The sequence below is a fragment of the Lagopus leucura genome, unplaced genomic scaffold (assembly GCF_019238085.1).
Source record: "Lagopus leucura isolate 7727_CA_CO unplaced genomic scaffold, USGS_WTPT01 Super-Scaffold_100034, whole genome shotgun sequence".
Taxonomy (NCBI): domain Eukaryota; kingdom Metazoa; phylum Chordata; class Aves; order Galliformes; family Phasianidae; genus Lagopus; species Lagopus leucura.
Genome location: NW_024962283.1, coordinates 1,030,261 through 1,042,798, shown reverse-complemented (window position 1 = coordinate 1,042,798; position 12,538 = coordinate 1,030,261). Strand labels below are relative to the sequence as shown.

The window sequence follows — 12,538 nt, the reverse complement described above, 5'->3', positions numbered from 1 at the left end:
GAGCTGAGATGCTGTCAGCTGGCTCTGGCTGTGTGTCCCGGCTCTCAGCACAGGGCTGTGATGCAGTTGCTGTGGCACAGCGTGGATCTGCTCCAGCTCTGTGCTGCCCTTGTGCCACACACTGCACCTCGTGCCTCGCCTGTTCTGTCATTTCTCTCTCTCCCCCTCTCCACACGGACAAAAGATGGAGCCTGTGTTTCTGATTGCTTCAGTCTCTAAATTAGATCCAATGAATGCTGGCTCCAGACACGCCAGTTTTCTGGAACAAGAGGTCAATATTACTTTATAGAGCCAAGGATGGTGATCGCTGCAACTATGGAGATTTCTTGGTTTTCTTTTAGCTGGATGTAATTTAGATGCACGTTGATGCTCTGTCAGCAGCTGTGAGAGAGGAGGGAGAGAGTGGGACAAGATGATGCCTTTGAGAAGAAAACCACCATTTATTTTGCCACATTTTTTACATCATCTTCTTCATACAGCTATTTCATCGTAACACTTCATACATTTTTTAAAAAACACCAAGATTACTTGCAAAATTATATATATTTTAATATCCAAAAAGTACATTGCATATATATAGTAGCAAAAGCCCCGTTCCCACGGGTAATTTCTTCATCGTTAAGATCTGCGATTATTGCGGTAACGTTGCTTATAAACATCCCAAAAGCACTCAGACCCGAACGGATCAGCTCCTTATTTCTCCTTTCTGTTAAATAACGGCATCAGTGCTTCTGGTTAAAGTTATGAGCAGACTATAATGTTCTGGATTCAGGCTCTCATCCTGCAATCGGATGCACATGGACCAAATCTTGCACCCACAGAGTCCCGGAGGTTTTGTCTAGACGAGATATTTCTGATCCTGTTAATTGTTTGCCAATTAATACAAGTTAGCTAACAGGCTGTACATGTAGGCCTGATCCCCCTATAGACATCTGTTCTGAAACAGAACTGTTTGTGGTTTACCCTTCTGTTTATGGCACCAAACCACCGTTTGCGGATCATCAAATCAGCACATGCAAAATTAGAGGTGGTAGAAAAGCGACCGGTGTTTGAAATGGAAACGGAACGCCGTGCCTAAAGATGTGCTGGGAAGCATTTGATAATTTTCTCTGCCAAGTGGATGAAAAGTTTTCCAAAGTTCAAGATTTTGGTGAAAAAGAATCACAAAAAACTGAAGCAGTGGCTTTAAAGTTGCAATGAATGTTTTCAATCAGCTTCAAGAGAAACATGTTAGCTAAATGGAGTTAATTTGCAAACAACTACGACAAGCTAATGAAAGAAAAACATCTACCCTAGACAGACTCAGGAAATCTGGGAGGTTTCTGGCCAGTTTGGGGACCATTCTGAATCCCATTGCAGGACCTAGGCTATCTCCAACAGATACATTACTCACGTCTTATTTCTTTATTCTTTTTTTAGCGAAAAGTACAAAGCTACAGCCCAAATGTACAGATTGGAAAGATGTACAAATTACATTAAAAAAAAAACAAAACAACCCACAAACAACTGAGCTGACAGTAAAAAACAAAACAAAAAACAAACCTGCATTTGTGACCGAGGTCAACTCGTTTTAGTTCATCTTCCTTTTAAAACTGTGAGATATAGGGAAAAATAACTCTGCATAATTTATACAGTAATTTGCCTTCTGATTGGTTGAGCCTTTGGTGGCGGTCTGACAAACGCACAGCGTTCGCGAATCGGTAGCGGTTGGCGACCCCAGGCTCTGGCAGAGCTCAAGGACCTGCTGTCATCTGCCCCACTTCACTTTTGCTTTCAGAGAACGTATGTGCATGACGTCAAGTTACTTTTTTGCTCTGGTTTCTGGTGTTTCTGGAGTTAATACACAGTCTACTGAAGTTGTACAGCCTAGAAATTCCCTTCAATGCCCTTTACTTCTTAAAATATGCATGAACATATATATATATATATATGAATACATATATTTTATTTCCAGTTGGGTGAACATCCTCATCTGCCTTAAAGCTAAGATTCCAGTTGTAGTCCCCTGCAGCCCAAGGTCCTCCTGACTTTGTAGTCAAATTCTTACCCTCTCCAAAGCGAGAAAATAATTGTAGTCATGTTTTCCTAAGACCCACAGTTGGATCCATGTCTTGTCAACCAGCTTTGAATTCTTAAAAAAATTCATCAAAAAGCTAATAGTCATTCCAGGTAACGATGAACAATCTTCATAGTCAATTCCTACAGAGGATTTAAGCGTTAAAAACCAAAGAAAAATGCAGAGTACTGGCCCAAAGAAGCATCCATCTCTCAGTTCAGGACACAAGAGGCAGAATTACAAAAGTAGAAGGTTTGATCCAGGAATAGCCAATATCCAGTTTTACTTCTGTCCCAGAAAGGCCACAATTATCCGTCAAGGGTCCGCAGAAAAACGAAACAAAACAAAAAAATCCCAGATGTAAAAAAAAAGAGAAGGTCCAACAAGACTGATTAAGGCCACTCGAAGAGAAACACATCTAGTAATAGCTGCCCAAGTGTGGTGACACGTGGGCATTGGGATGGCGAGGAACGCTGGGGTTTGGATAAATGCTTCCAGCAGGGGAGGTCCAATAAGGTGAGGCTGCTCCAAAGAAACTGGATGATGTGACAGGCATGGAAGAAGGGTGTGGGGGTACAAAGTTCACCTTCTGCTGGTGGGCATGGTAAGAAGGCATGTAGGAGAGATCTGATGGATACTTGTACATTGGCGATTCAGTGGGATGAGGCTGGAGGGCCTGGGCAATGCCGTGAAAGTCAAATTTGTAGGCATACCTTTTGCCATGCACTTTGGTCATAATGTTCTTATCATAGTAGTATCGAAGGGCTCGGCTCAGCTTGTCATAATTCATGTTGGGCTTGCTTTTGCGTTCTCCCCAGCGCCGCGCCACTTCATCTGGGTCTGTCATCTTGAATTCCCCATTGGTCCCTTCCCACGTGATGCAGCTGGCGTTGGAACTGTCCGACAGCAACTCGAGGAGGAACTGCCACAGTTGTATCTGCCCACTCCCTGCAAGAAGCAAGCCAAAGAGGAAGGGAAATGACATTGTGCTTCCTGCTTAAACGCAAAGACAAAGGCAGGAAACAGAAGGACTATCTCGATCTTTACTGGGAACTGCTCCTTCAAGCCTTAGAAAGTCTTATGTAGGAATGGATAAACGATTCCCAGCAAACAAATTAGTCAACCCTTTGTTCTGTTTATGAGTTTGAGGTCAGACTAAATTTCATAATGGTCGCCTTTGGCCTTAAAATCTTTGAGCTATTCATAAACAGGTCTCTTTCTGAGCACACTGTTCTGCAAAACTTTTCACTGAATGGTTGACATAGCGTGTTTCAGCTTTTAATTGCTTACTCTTTACCATGGGTATTGTTCTGGATACCTACAGTTTCCTCTCTAATTACAGAAAGACGTCTTCAGAGTTATGTCAGATTATTTCTTTCTCGGATGAGATGACTCCTGGTTTTATTATGTGTAGTTACTCTAACAGTAAAGGTAAAAAACCTTATAAGGATGTTTCCTTTGCTATTTCCTTCAGGCACTCCTTCAGTAAACAAACAGTATCAATCCAAGTGCTTATAGTTATCACTCCCCACTAATTCCGTCCAACCTCATGAACATCCAGACTTGTGAGACATCAACTGCTATGATTCGTTGCCCTCATAACCAACTCCAGAAGCTGACAACACCTACACATCCAGCACACACAGCAGCAGAACATCACAAGGAAATGACAGCAGAGATGCAGAATTCAAAGAGGAACTCACCAGGATTGGCAAGACGGCTACTGGTGGGCCCCAGGATTTGATAGGGATCTAAAAAAGGCCGACAACAAAAGCTAACTTAATAAAAGTTTCATCTAAAAGAAACAACAATTCATTGCTTTCCATTCTAGAAACCGGTTCGCATTTTGATTTTCTTCACTTGTGCCGCCTTTTCTCCTTGGTTGTGGGACAGACCTGACCTTAATCCTTTTTTAGCAATCAACCATCATTTATTCATGGAATCCACAATGGCACCTTGGTTCTAACTTGGTTCAGACTTGCCAGCTTTCAAAGTTCATAATCTTTTGGCCATACCCTACGCTTATGTGTCAACTACAACATTCAGCTGCATGAGCAAAACAAGGGTGGGAGAGCAGAGAAGAAATAGATCAGAAGCAGATAAATTGCTTCTAATAGGAATAACTGGTCAGAAGATAAGATTTTCAAATTCACTTGTTCACAGACCAGCTTGCTTCCCTCTGAGATCAATGAAATGTTCACCCAGCTCTCCCTTACTGAGGCAAACAAGAATGTTAGACAAATGAGAGTAATAGGAGTTTTATCACTGGCTCCAATGAGGCTGAGTGTTTCTTGAAAACTCCACAATGCATTTATTAGGAATGAATTCCTTCCCTTTCTGTGGGGCCTCCTCAGCCCTAATGTCTACACTTCTCCTTTGCTTCTCTCTGGTTTTGGTGATTTCGATCTACAGCATTTGCTCGTGGATTGAACTGATGCCAAAAGAACCAACCCCCTAAAAAAAAAAAGGATAGAAAGCAGCTGTGCAAAGCAGAGAAGGTGGTATTTAGCTTTTCAAAGGCCCCCTGGGAAACAAGCAGGAAACACTACTGCTTGCTGTCCAGCAGGGTTTGCTTTTCTTATTTGGTTTCCTTTGACTCTTGGGAAGCCCTGTTGATTCTATTCAGAGATGCTTCCATTGGACATCACTGCAACAGAGGTGAGGAGGCAGTGAGCAGACACTCCACGGCTGCAGCAGGCACAGCTGCATGCTTTAACTGCACTGCATACCATGGTGCTTCAAAGCAGATGCAATTGCTGGGCACTGCACGTGACTCGGATGAAACAAGGATGTTTCTTTTGAATGGGGAAGGACAACGCAGTAAAACAGAAACAGTTTGGGACGGTTGCTGTCAATGCTGGGTCACAGTTGACTCATTGTTCTGAGACTTCCCTGTAGGGCTTTGCAAGTTGGTCCCGTGTCCATGGTTGTTGCTGCTTGGCACGTTTATTTCCCCAGTCCAGTACAAAATACAATTACTCAGCAAATGCAGTGGTGGCACAGTCAACAATTACCTGGCTGGGGCCGTTGCTGTTCTGTGGTCTTGTTCACATTTTGTGTCCCTGCAACAGGAGGACCTGTAAACCCAGGGAAAGATCTGACATTATTTACCAGAACAGAGAGGGAAGAATGAACAGGGTATAAGACAAGAGCAAAATACAGAGGGAATAACAGTGATTGAGACAGGAAACATTTTCTAAGCTTATAAAAAATGTGAGGTTTCACTGCAAATTACAAATGTCACTGTAAAATGAAAATATGCAGAGCAGGCAAGGAAAACACGATGTAGATGCCCCGTCCATTTTCTGCCTTTTATTATCACTTAACTTCCATTCTCGTTCACGCGCATGAAAGAAAAAACCTGCATTTTTAAAAATGTATTAATTTTGACTTTTTTTATGTGGGAACCTTTTTTGGTAATTTTGGAAAAGCAATCTCCTTTTTTAATTAACCTTTTAAAGCAAAAAATGTTGGTTTTACCAAATCAAATATTTTGCTGAAAATATCACAGCCATTTCTATACATTAATTTGACATTAAATCTGCTCCTCCTCTTCACATCATTTCTCTTAACAGAAAACTGTAACTCCAAGAGTACTCTCCACATTTAGAAGGCACACGGTTGACAAAGCTGCGAAGCAAAGAAGTGAGATCTGACTGCTGGGTTCTGCCACTTTGATCTGCATCCTGTAGGATCTCATTGAGTCAGATGTGTCATCTTGCACTGCTGTGCGGGGTTATGTCCCAGCAGTGGGAGCAGGGAAATGTGTGGTTTGGTATCATCTGCTATGTTAACCTGAATGCAGTCTACAGGAACAGAGAACTGATATTTCCCATGAGTTATCAGCCCATGACCCAAGGAGTTTTGTGAACTCAGGGATATAGCAAACTCAGTAAGAAGCAAAAGCAGTGGTTTGAGTTGCAGCTCATGCAGAAGGGGCCCTGGCTGCATGCTTGACTGCTTTCTGCAAAGTACCAAGGATCTCTGAGAGCCTGCCCAAGCTGCCTGCACCAGTCCCTGAAAGAATGACACCAGAATTTTGTCATAACAGAATTCTGGCTCTTGTCTTACTATTTCCAGGCTTTCCACTGTTCTGATGCTCATAACACAAGCTCACCGTGTCCATCTTCCCCACAGTCTCATTTTGATCTTCCACTGCAGAACTTGTGATTCACATTGGGACAACTTACTTTTAGTGAGGCCAGAATTCATATTACTGCCCCATCCTGTTCTCCTGACTGCATCATAGGAGGAGGGATCTAATGACAAAAGACAACAGGCACAGATGGGTTGAAATCAACTCCTCCCAGAAAACTTGCAAGAATCTAGCTTTGTACCTTGGTCTCAACACTCAGTATTATGCACACACTATTGGCTTTCCTATCCTGTGTGCCTCCTGTGCTCCTGTGGCCTTCACACAAAGACAGCAAGCTGTAAATACAATATTTGGGACTGGCTGTTTGGGCAGTGCTCGAATGTGGCACCTTCTGAACATGAAGTACAGCCACTGCATTCAATGGAGTTCAGAGTGCATCTTATGTCCTCCTAAAAAAAGGCCTCCTTTCTCAGGACAGAAACAAGCAGAACAGGAGGCTGAGATGAACCACAAAACAGATGGCAGCTCGAAAACCCGGGGAGGCCACGGACTTGACACACAGCAAAGAAGCTATTTTAAGAAGGAGAAAGATAAATGGCACACTCTGGGTGAAATTCAGAACGTCTCTCTGAGCTCACAGCTGGCACTGCCCCATGCCCCGCCATGCCACGCTGCACAGCTCCCTGCAGGCACAGCGCAGGCACTCACACATTCCTCACGGCGCTGGGAAAACTGCTGCAGCTTTGAAATTACAGACTTCTAGTTATTGGCATGAAAAGGAAAACAGAGAGGGGACGGGAGAGAGGAGGGGGAGAGAGGGAGAGAAATGGGAGGAGGGAAGAGAGGGAAGCAGGGGGAAGAGAACTCATTTCATGCGCCTGTTTTTCTTTTCTTTTTTGTTGTTTGCTTTTTTCTCCCTCTTTTTACTAGAAACCGCAAACCCTACTGCAAATAGATCAGACTGAAAAACAAACTGCTACGGTTACAGCCTGGTGCAAAGAGTGAAACAGGACATCTCTGCAAGAGGGAGGCAGCACCCCAGCCCTGTCTCCGCTCCCTAGGCTGGAAGCTGGCACTCAGCTGGGCACTGCCAGGGACCTTCAGGCCCAGCTCAACCCTCAGCAGCTGTCGCTGTTGTAAAAAAGCTGCTGTTGATATGATTTTCCTTGCTGGAAAGTCATGAGTGCTCCCGGAGCTCTATCAGTGCTGAAAGCAGGAGAGCAGAGATGAGGTCTGAAGCAATCACTGGCTTTTCCCATGTCCTCTTTGCAGCCAGTCTCTGACTTTCATTTCTCCCCTGGGATGTTTTTCATAAGTATTACAACTAGAGCTATTAGAGACACGTTTGGGGAAATATTTTGAAAGAAATATAGAGGTTCTGAGTTGAAAGAGAAAGGCAAAACCTCAGAAATTTCCAGATTGAGATGCTAATGTACTTCTTTGTTTGCTCAATCAAAAGGCTTTGCTATTATGTGATTGTAATGGAAACATAACATAACGTGAGCCTGTTGAAAAGAAAGATAGCAATTTTTCAACAGAAAAATAATGTACAAGTTGGGAAAACTATCCTTTCTGAAAAGTAACAGAATTTGTTTGGAAAATTCTCAATTTTCTCTGATTCTTTTGGGTCAGGAAAGGGAGAAGGGAACCAGGGGCCATGGATGGGTCGGTCGATTCACTTGCGTCAGCATGTTTCCAGTAAACAAATAGGCCATCATCTGGATAGATGATCATCCTCCTCCTCCTCCAGATGGAGAAACTCCGTCACTGAGCAGGAGGATGCTTTGCTTAAAGTGTTGTGGAAAGAATGTGGAATGCATCTCCTGAGGATTTGTCAACATTAAGTGACAGTGTCTCAATCAGACATGCTGACCAGATGTGTATTGTTATGGTTGTTTGTGTCGCAAAGGATCAAGGCTTGGTCCTCCAGGTAAGGTTGGCTAAGCCTGTCCAAATTATCACTCAAATCCCTCTGAATGGGTTTCCTTGAGTGCACATTTTAGTCCTTAAATGTTGGCTTGGAAGAGCAGCACGCATTTGGCTGAGCCGAGGTTTAATCCAGATTTAGTGTCCCTTGGCTGAGTCCCTTTGCCTCAGTTTCCCACATGCAGGTTGGATCCTGGAGTCATGTGTGGGCAGAGGCAGCCGCTCTTGGGATGCGAGGCCAGAGCTGAGTTATGGCTGCGACTTCCCAAAAGTGAGGAGGGTTAAACGTAACAGCAACTGTAAGGCATTGCTATTGAAACAACGTGTTCACTCAGCTCCTGCAGCTTTCCAACTCTTCCTCTCAAAAAAAAAAAAAAAAAAAAAAAAAGATTCCAAATCCACTCAGCTATTTTTGTTTTGTTTTCACAAAAATCCGTGCAACGTGAAAGAACCACATCAGCCCTCCCTGCTTCCAGGCCCAGACTCTAAAGCAGAACGTGTTTAAAGCAAAATGGAAAAGGCAGAGCCAGGGAACCTATCCAGAGACTCGAGTTTCTGCAAAAACAATCTCGTTCCCAGGACCTGACGCCCAGTGGCTTCAAGAGCTTCTACAGAACTCCAGCCAGACAGTTAGTTACAGGCAGAGCCTTATCTATCATTAAAATCACTTGGATTTTACACCAAATCTTGCCGAGCTATGGAAATTCAATTAGAAGATTTGGACTGAGGTTTTTTTCTGGTGTAAATCAGCAAATAGGTACAGGGAAGCTAGGGGGAAATTTATCCCAGCAAGGGATCGGGTCCCTCTGTCTGTTTTAGACTCAAATGACCCAGTGGAGCAACAGTCCTATGACAAATGTGTGTTCAATACAAAATGGAATTAAAGAGCACAAAATAAATCATAGATGCTTTCAAGAAATGTCATTCTGCAGCTGCCTGGTTTATGTCCAGAAATTCCCTAGAATGAATGCATACTCTATTATGAGCAAGGTAAAGGATATTAATAATGCTTTGCACTTTCACAGCACCTTTCAACTAAGGATCTCACAGCTTTGCAAACATTCACACTCGCAGTGCGCCTGCGAAGGAGGTTAAATATCATTTTATTTATTTACATGCATTAACGCACTTTCCTTGGCTTCAGCTGCCTGTTACCAGATGAAATTTCTTTCCCAGAAATCACGCTGTATGAAACATACCACATAGCATTGGTCCTTTCCTAACTCCATCTGTTTACTTCTCACCCCAGATCTCTCCTCACCACCCTCCACGCCATTTGGAAGTTCTCATCCTCATCAAGTCCCCTTTCAAAGTCTATTGGTTCCACTGGAATTAGATGCCAATGAGAAATGATGCGGTGGTGAAGCAGTCTGCTGGGAAAGGGCTTAGCACATGTCAAAATTAGGGAGGTCAAGCCTGGCCATTAGGCAGGCTGTCAAGCAAAATTCAAGAGATGAGCTAAATTATCCTAATCTCTGCAGCTTCTTCTAGCCAGACTATCTGGAAGGACTTGGCTTGGGGGAAGAAGATGAGGAGTGTGTCCCAGGCATCCCCTGAGTGAGTTTGAGGGGCAGGGAGGGGGAGAGCAGCTGCACATTGTGCAGTGTGGATGCAGGAGGCATGGCATTGCAGTAGGAAAGATGAGGCAGGCTCCACTGCACCACCAGCCCACCTTCACACACCTCCTGTGTATAGGCTGTGCTGCTCCTGTTCCCCACACCTCTGGATGATATTTAGCCTAAATTCCATAATAGGCTCGTATATAGCTCTGGGCTAGAAGGGATGGGCAGCCATAGGCTCTCTTCCTTAGGAAACAAGGCTTAAAATCCCCAAGCAGGTTTCCACACCATAAGGAAGACTGTCCCAGAGGCTGAGCAGACCTTTAAGTTTGAATGCAATCTAGGGAACAAGCCAATAGGAATAAGATACGATGTATTAAAAAGCAAACCCTCAAACAAGGGCGATGCATTTCCAGACAGAATTTGGCCTTACAAATTCAGTGAAGTAAACAGGGGAAAGAAGGCTGCAAATCTGAAGTGGGCTATGGGATCCATGGGATTCTCCGTACAGAATACATTCTGTTCTCTGCAATGAGTCCTTATGCTTCACTAAGAAGAAAGATCCTGGCTTAGTGGCTGGAATTTAAATTAGCATCTCTAAATGGGAAAAGCAGACCCAGGTGTCCTTGGGGATCCAGACTTGTGATTAATCAAAGTGGTCACTTGGGGTCTTGTGGCAACTAGTAGAGAGAGAGAGAAAGGAGGGCATAGGACAGCACTGCTTTTCCTGCCCAGGTGAGGTGGTGCATAGTGGCTGGGACCGTAGGCACAAGGGAACAAACCCACTGCTGCTGCAAAGCAAACATGTAAGCAAGTCCTGCCGAGCTGCTGAGCACCCATCCCTCACACTGCCATCATTTAACCTCCTGGAGATTGCACTGAAGAGGTGGAGCTGTGTTTAAAGCCAGTTGGAGAGAAGAAACCTGGACTGTGGGTTTCTGGAGGGGCAAAGAAGTCAGAAACACCTCCAGCTCCTCCTAGGAACATTAGATGGATTGCTTTAAATCGTGGCAGCAAACATAAAGGTTGGAGAGTCAGCAAGGGTCTTCCCAGGCCCACTCAGGCTCAAAGTATGAGTGCTAAATGCTCAGCACACACGGTGCCAACCCTTACAATGCCAGCAGCAATCTTACACCAAGCTTTTCTCAGGACAAATGTGTGAGGCTCCATCTGCAGGAGGTTTAGCACTGTGTGGCAGAGATGGTAGAACTGAAGTAGAAAGCAGAGCAGTGTGAGGAGTCCTGTGGCCTATTCAAACAGTTTGTGCACATCACAATGAATTGCACATCAGTGCTTGCCTTCCTGCAACGTTTAGCCCTGTAGCACCCACTCAGGCATGAGCTATGAGGGAGACCTTGGAACCTCACCCACAGTATGAATTGCATTGAATTATTTTCAATTTCTGCTAATTAAAATAATTAGTTAGCATGTATGCCACATGTCACACTGTGTCACTCGCAGCCAACATTACTATGACTGTTCTCATGATTATGTAAGACATCGCAGTGCCTTTGAGCACAAACCTCATTTGTTTCTACTTCAAGAGCAGAATACTTTGCTCCTTCTGCTAAAGATTCACCAGCACAGAGATCGTATGTGGAATTAAGTAATTCCAAGTCTCTCCAGTAAGGGGAAGCAACTAGCTGAGTGCAAAAGTATTTCAAAATAACTTCTGTACAGTTCCGTTATCAGACTGATTATTTCACAATTTGAAAACCAAATAAACACATTTTTTATTATCAAACAACTCTGCATCGCTATTAATCTGTTGCAAAACAGAGAAACTGACAGAGAGCAAAGCCAAGACTTGGAACAACATTGTCTTCTTGACAAGAAGTCACCTCAAACGAAGTGAGAAGGGACTAAGGGACAGCTGGATTTACATAGGAGATCTGCTGCAGAGCATGCATGTGAAGAGCAGGATTCACAAATGGAATCACTGGAAGCAGCTAAAAGCTCTGTTATGCACTGCTATCTTTAATGACATACAGATCAAAGAGATCAGCTCTTCTCAGTGTAACTCCCATTCTGGGTTTAGCTTTGGATCCAAGCACCTTGCCCAAAGCCTCCTGCTTCCCAGCATCAGCCAGGAGCTGGAGCTTGGCAGAATGCATGTACAAAATGAGGGACAAAGGGTGACCAAAGGAGCTCCTGCACAGCCTGCAGCTCTACTCCCCCACTCTGGAGGGCTCTGGCCTCCAAACTTTGGAGTCGTTCCCTGTTTGCTTTGAGTCACAGGCGACAGCCCCCAGTTGTGCGAGCATGGCTAGGAAAACATCCTTGAGCTGTGCAGCAGTGCAACTTCCTGATTCATGTCTGAGTTACCCGCACAATGCTTACGAAGACAAGTTAGAAAGAAAAGGAGGAAGCAGTGAGAATTTTTCTGTTGTTGTTGCTTTTTTTTTAATAACGGCAGCAGAAGTCCCAGTGTGCAGCCCATGATGAGGGCTGCATCCTAAGAATCCCTCCCCGAGCCAGCACTGAAAAGCAGACACTTTTCAGCCAACGTTCAGTCACACACACACACTATGGAACCATGTGGGGCTGCAGATGGAGATCCACATGCAGACAGGCATGCTGCAGAGCAGTAACACAGACACACCATTGCATGGCAGTGGATGTCCTTTGCACATCTACTCACACGTTCATGCAAAACACACAGACTAATGTGCATCACCATGCGAACAGCTCTGCATAGGCATAGAACTAATCTGATGGGGGGGGGGGGATGGGAATTGTTGATGTGTTTGAAGTACATATGTAATGAAAATGCACAAACACAAATGGAGAAGTAAAGAAGTAACATGCATTCACAGGGAAAAAAGCTCAACACAGCAATACACACATAGGAGAAAAGGGAAGGGAAGGGAAGGGAAGGGAAGGGAAGGGAAGGGAAGGGAA

At 44.2% G+C, this 12,538-nt stretch overlaps 2 protein-coding genes across 5 annotated transcripts in view; both read right to left on the bottom strand.

The window, feature by feature from the left end:
* Positions 1 to 1,617, bottom strand: part of KCNJ5 (potassium inwardly rectifying channel subfamily J member 5) — a 53,305-nt gene extending 51,688 nt beyond the window's left edge. Inside the window, exon 1 of the mRNA XM_042882587.1 lies at positions 1,543 to 1,617. The gene's annotated coding sequence lies outside the window, so the exon portion shown is untranslated. The remainder of the gene's footprint in view (positions 1 to 1,542) is intronic.
* Positions 417 to 12,538, bottom strand: part of FLI1 (Fli-1 proto-oncogene, ETS transcription factor) — an 81,107-nt gene continuing 68,985 nt past the window's right edge. For 3 of the 4 annotated variants that reach the window (XM_042882595.1, XM_042882596.1, XM_042882597.1), the window contains 3 exons: positions 5,071 to 5,133; positions 3,760 to 3,807; positions 417 to 3,004 (listed from right to left, as the gene is read on the bottom strand). In XM_042882595.1, coding sequence (XP_042738529.1) covers positions 2,475 to 3,004; positions 3,760 to 3,807; positions 5,071 to 5,133 — 641 coding nt within the window. In that variant the 3' untranslated portion in view covers positions 417 to 2,474. Of the gene's footprint in view, positions 3,005 to 3,759; positions 3,808 to 5,070; positions 5,134 to 6,246; positions 6,316 to 12,538 lie in introns of all 4 variants that reach the window. The other variant, XM_042882598.1, reaches the window with a different exon arrangement.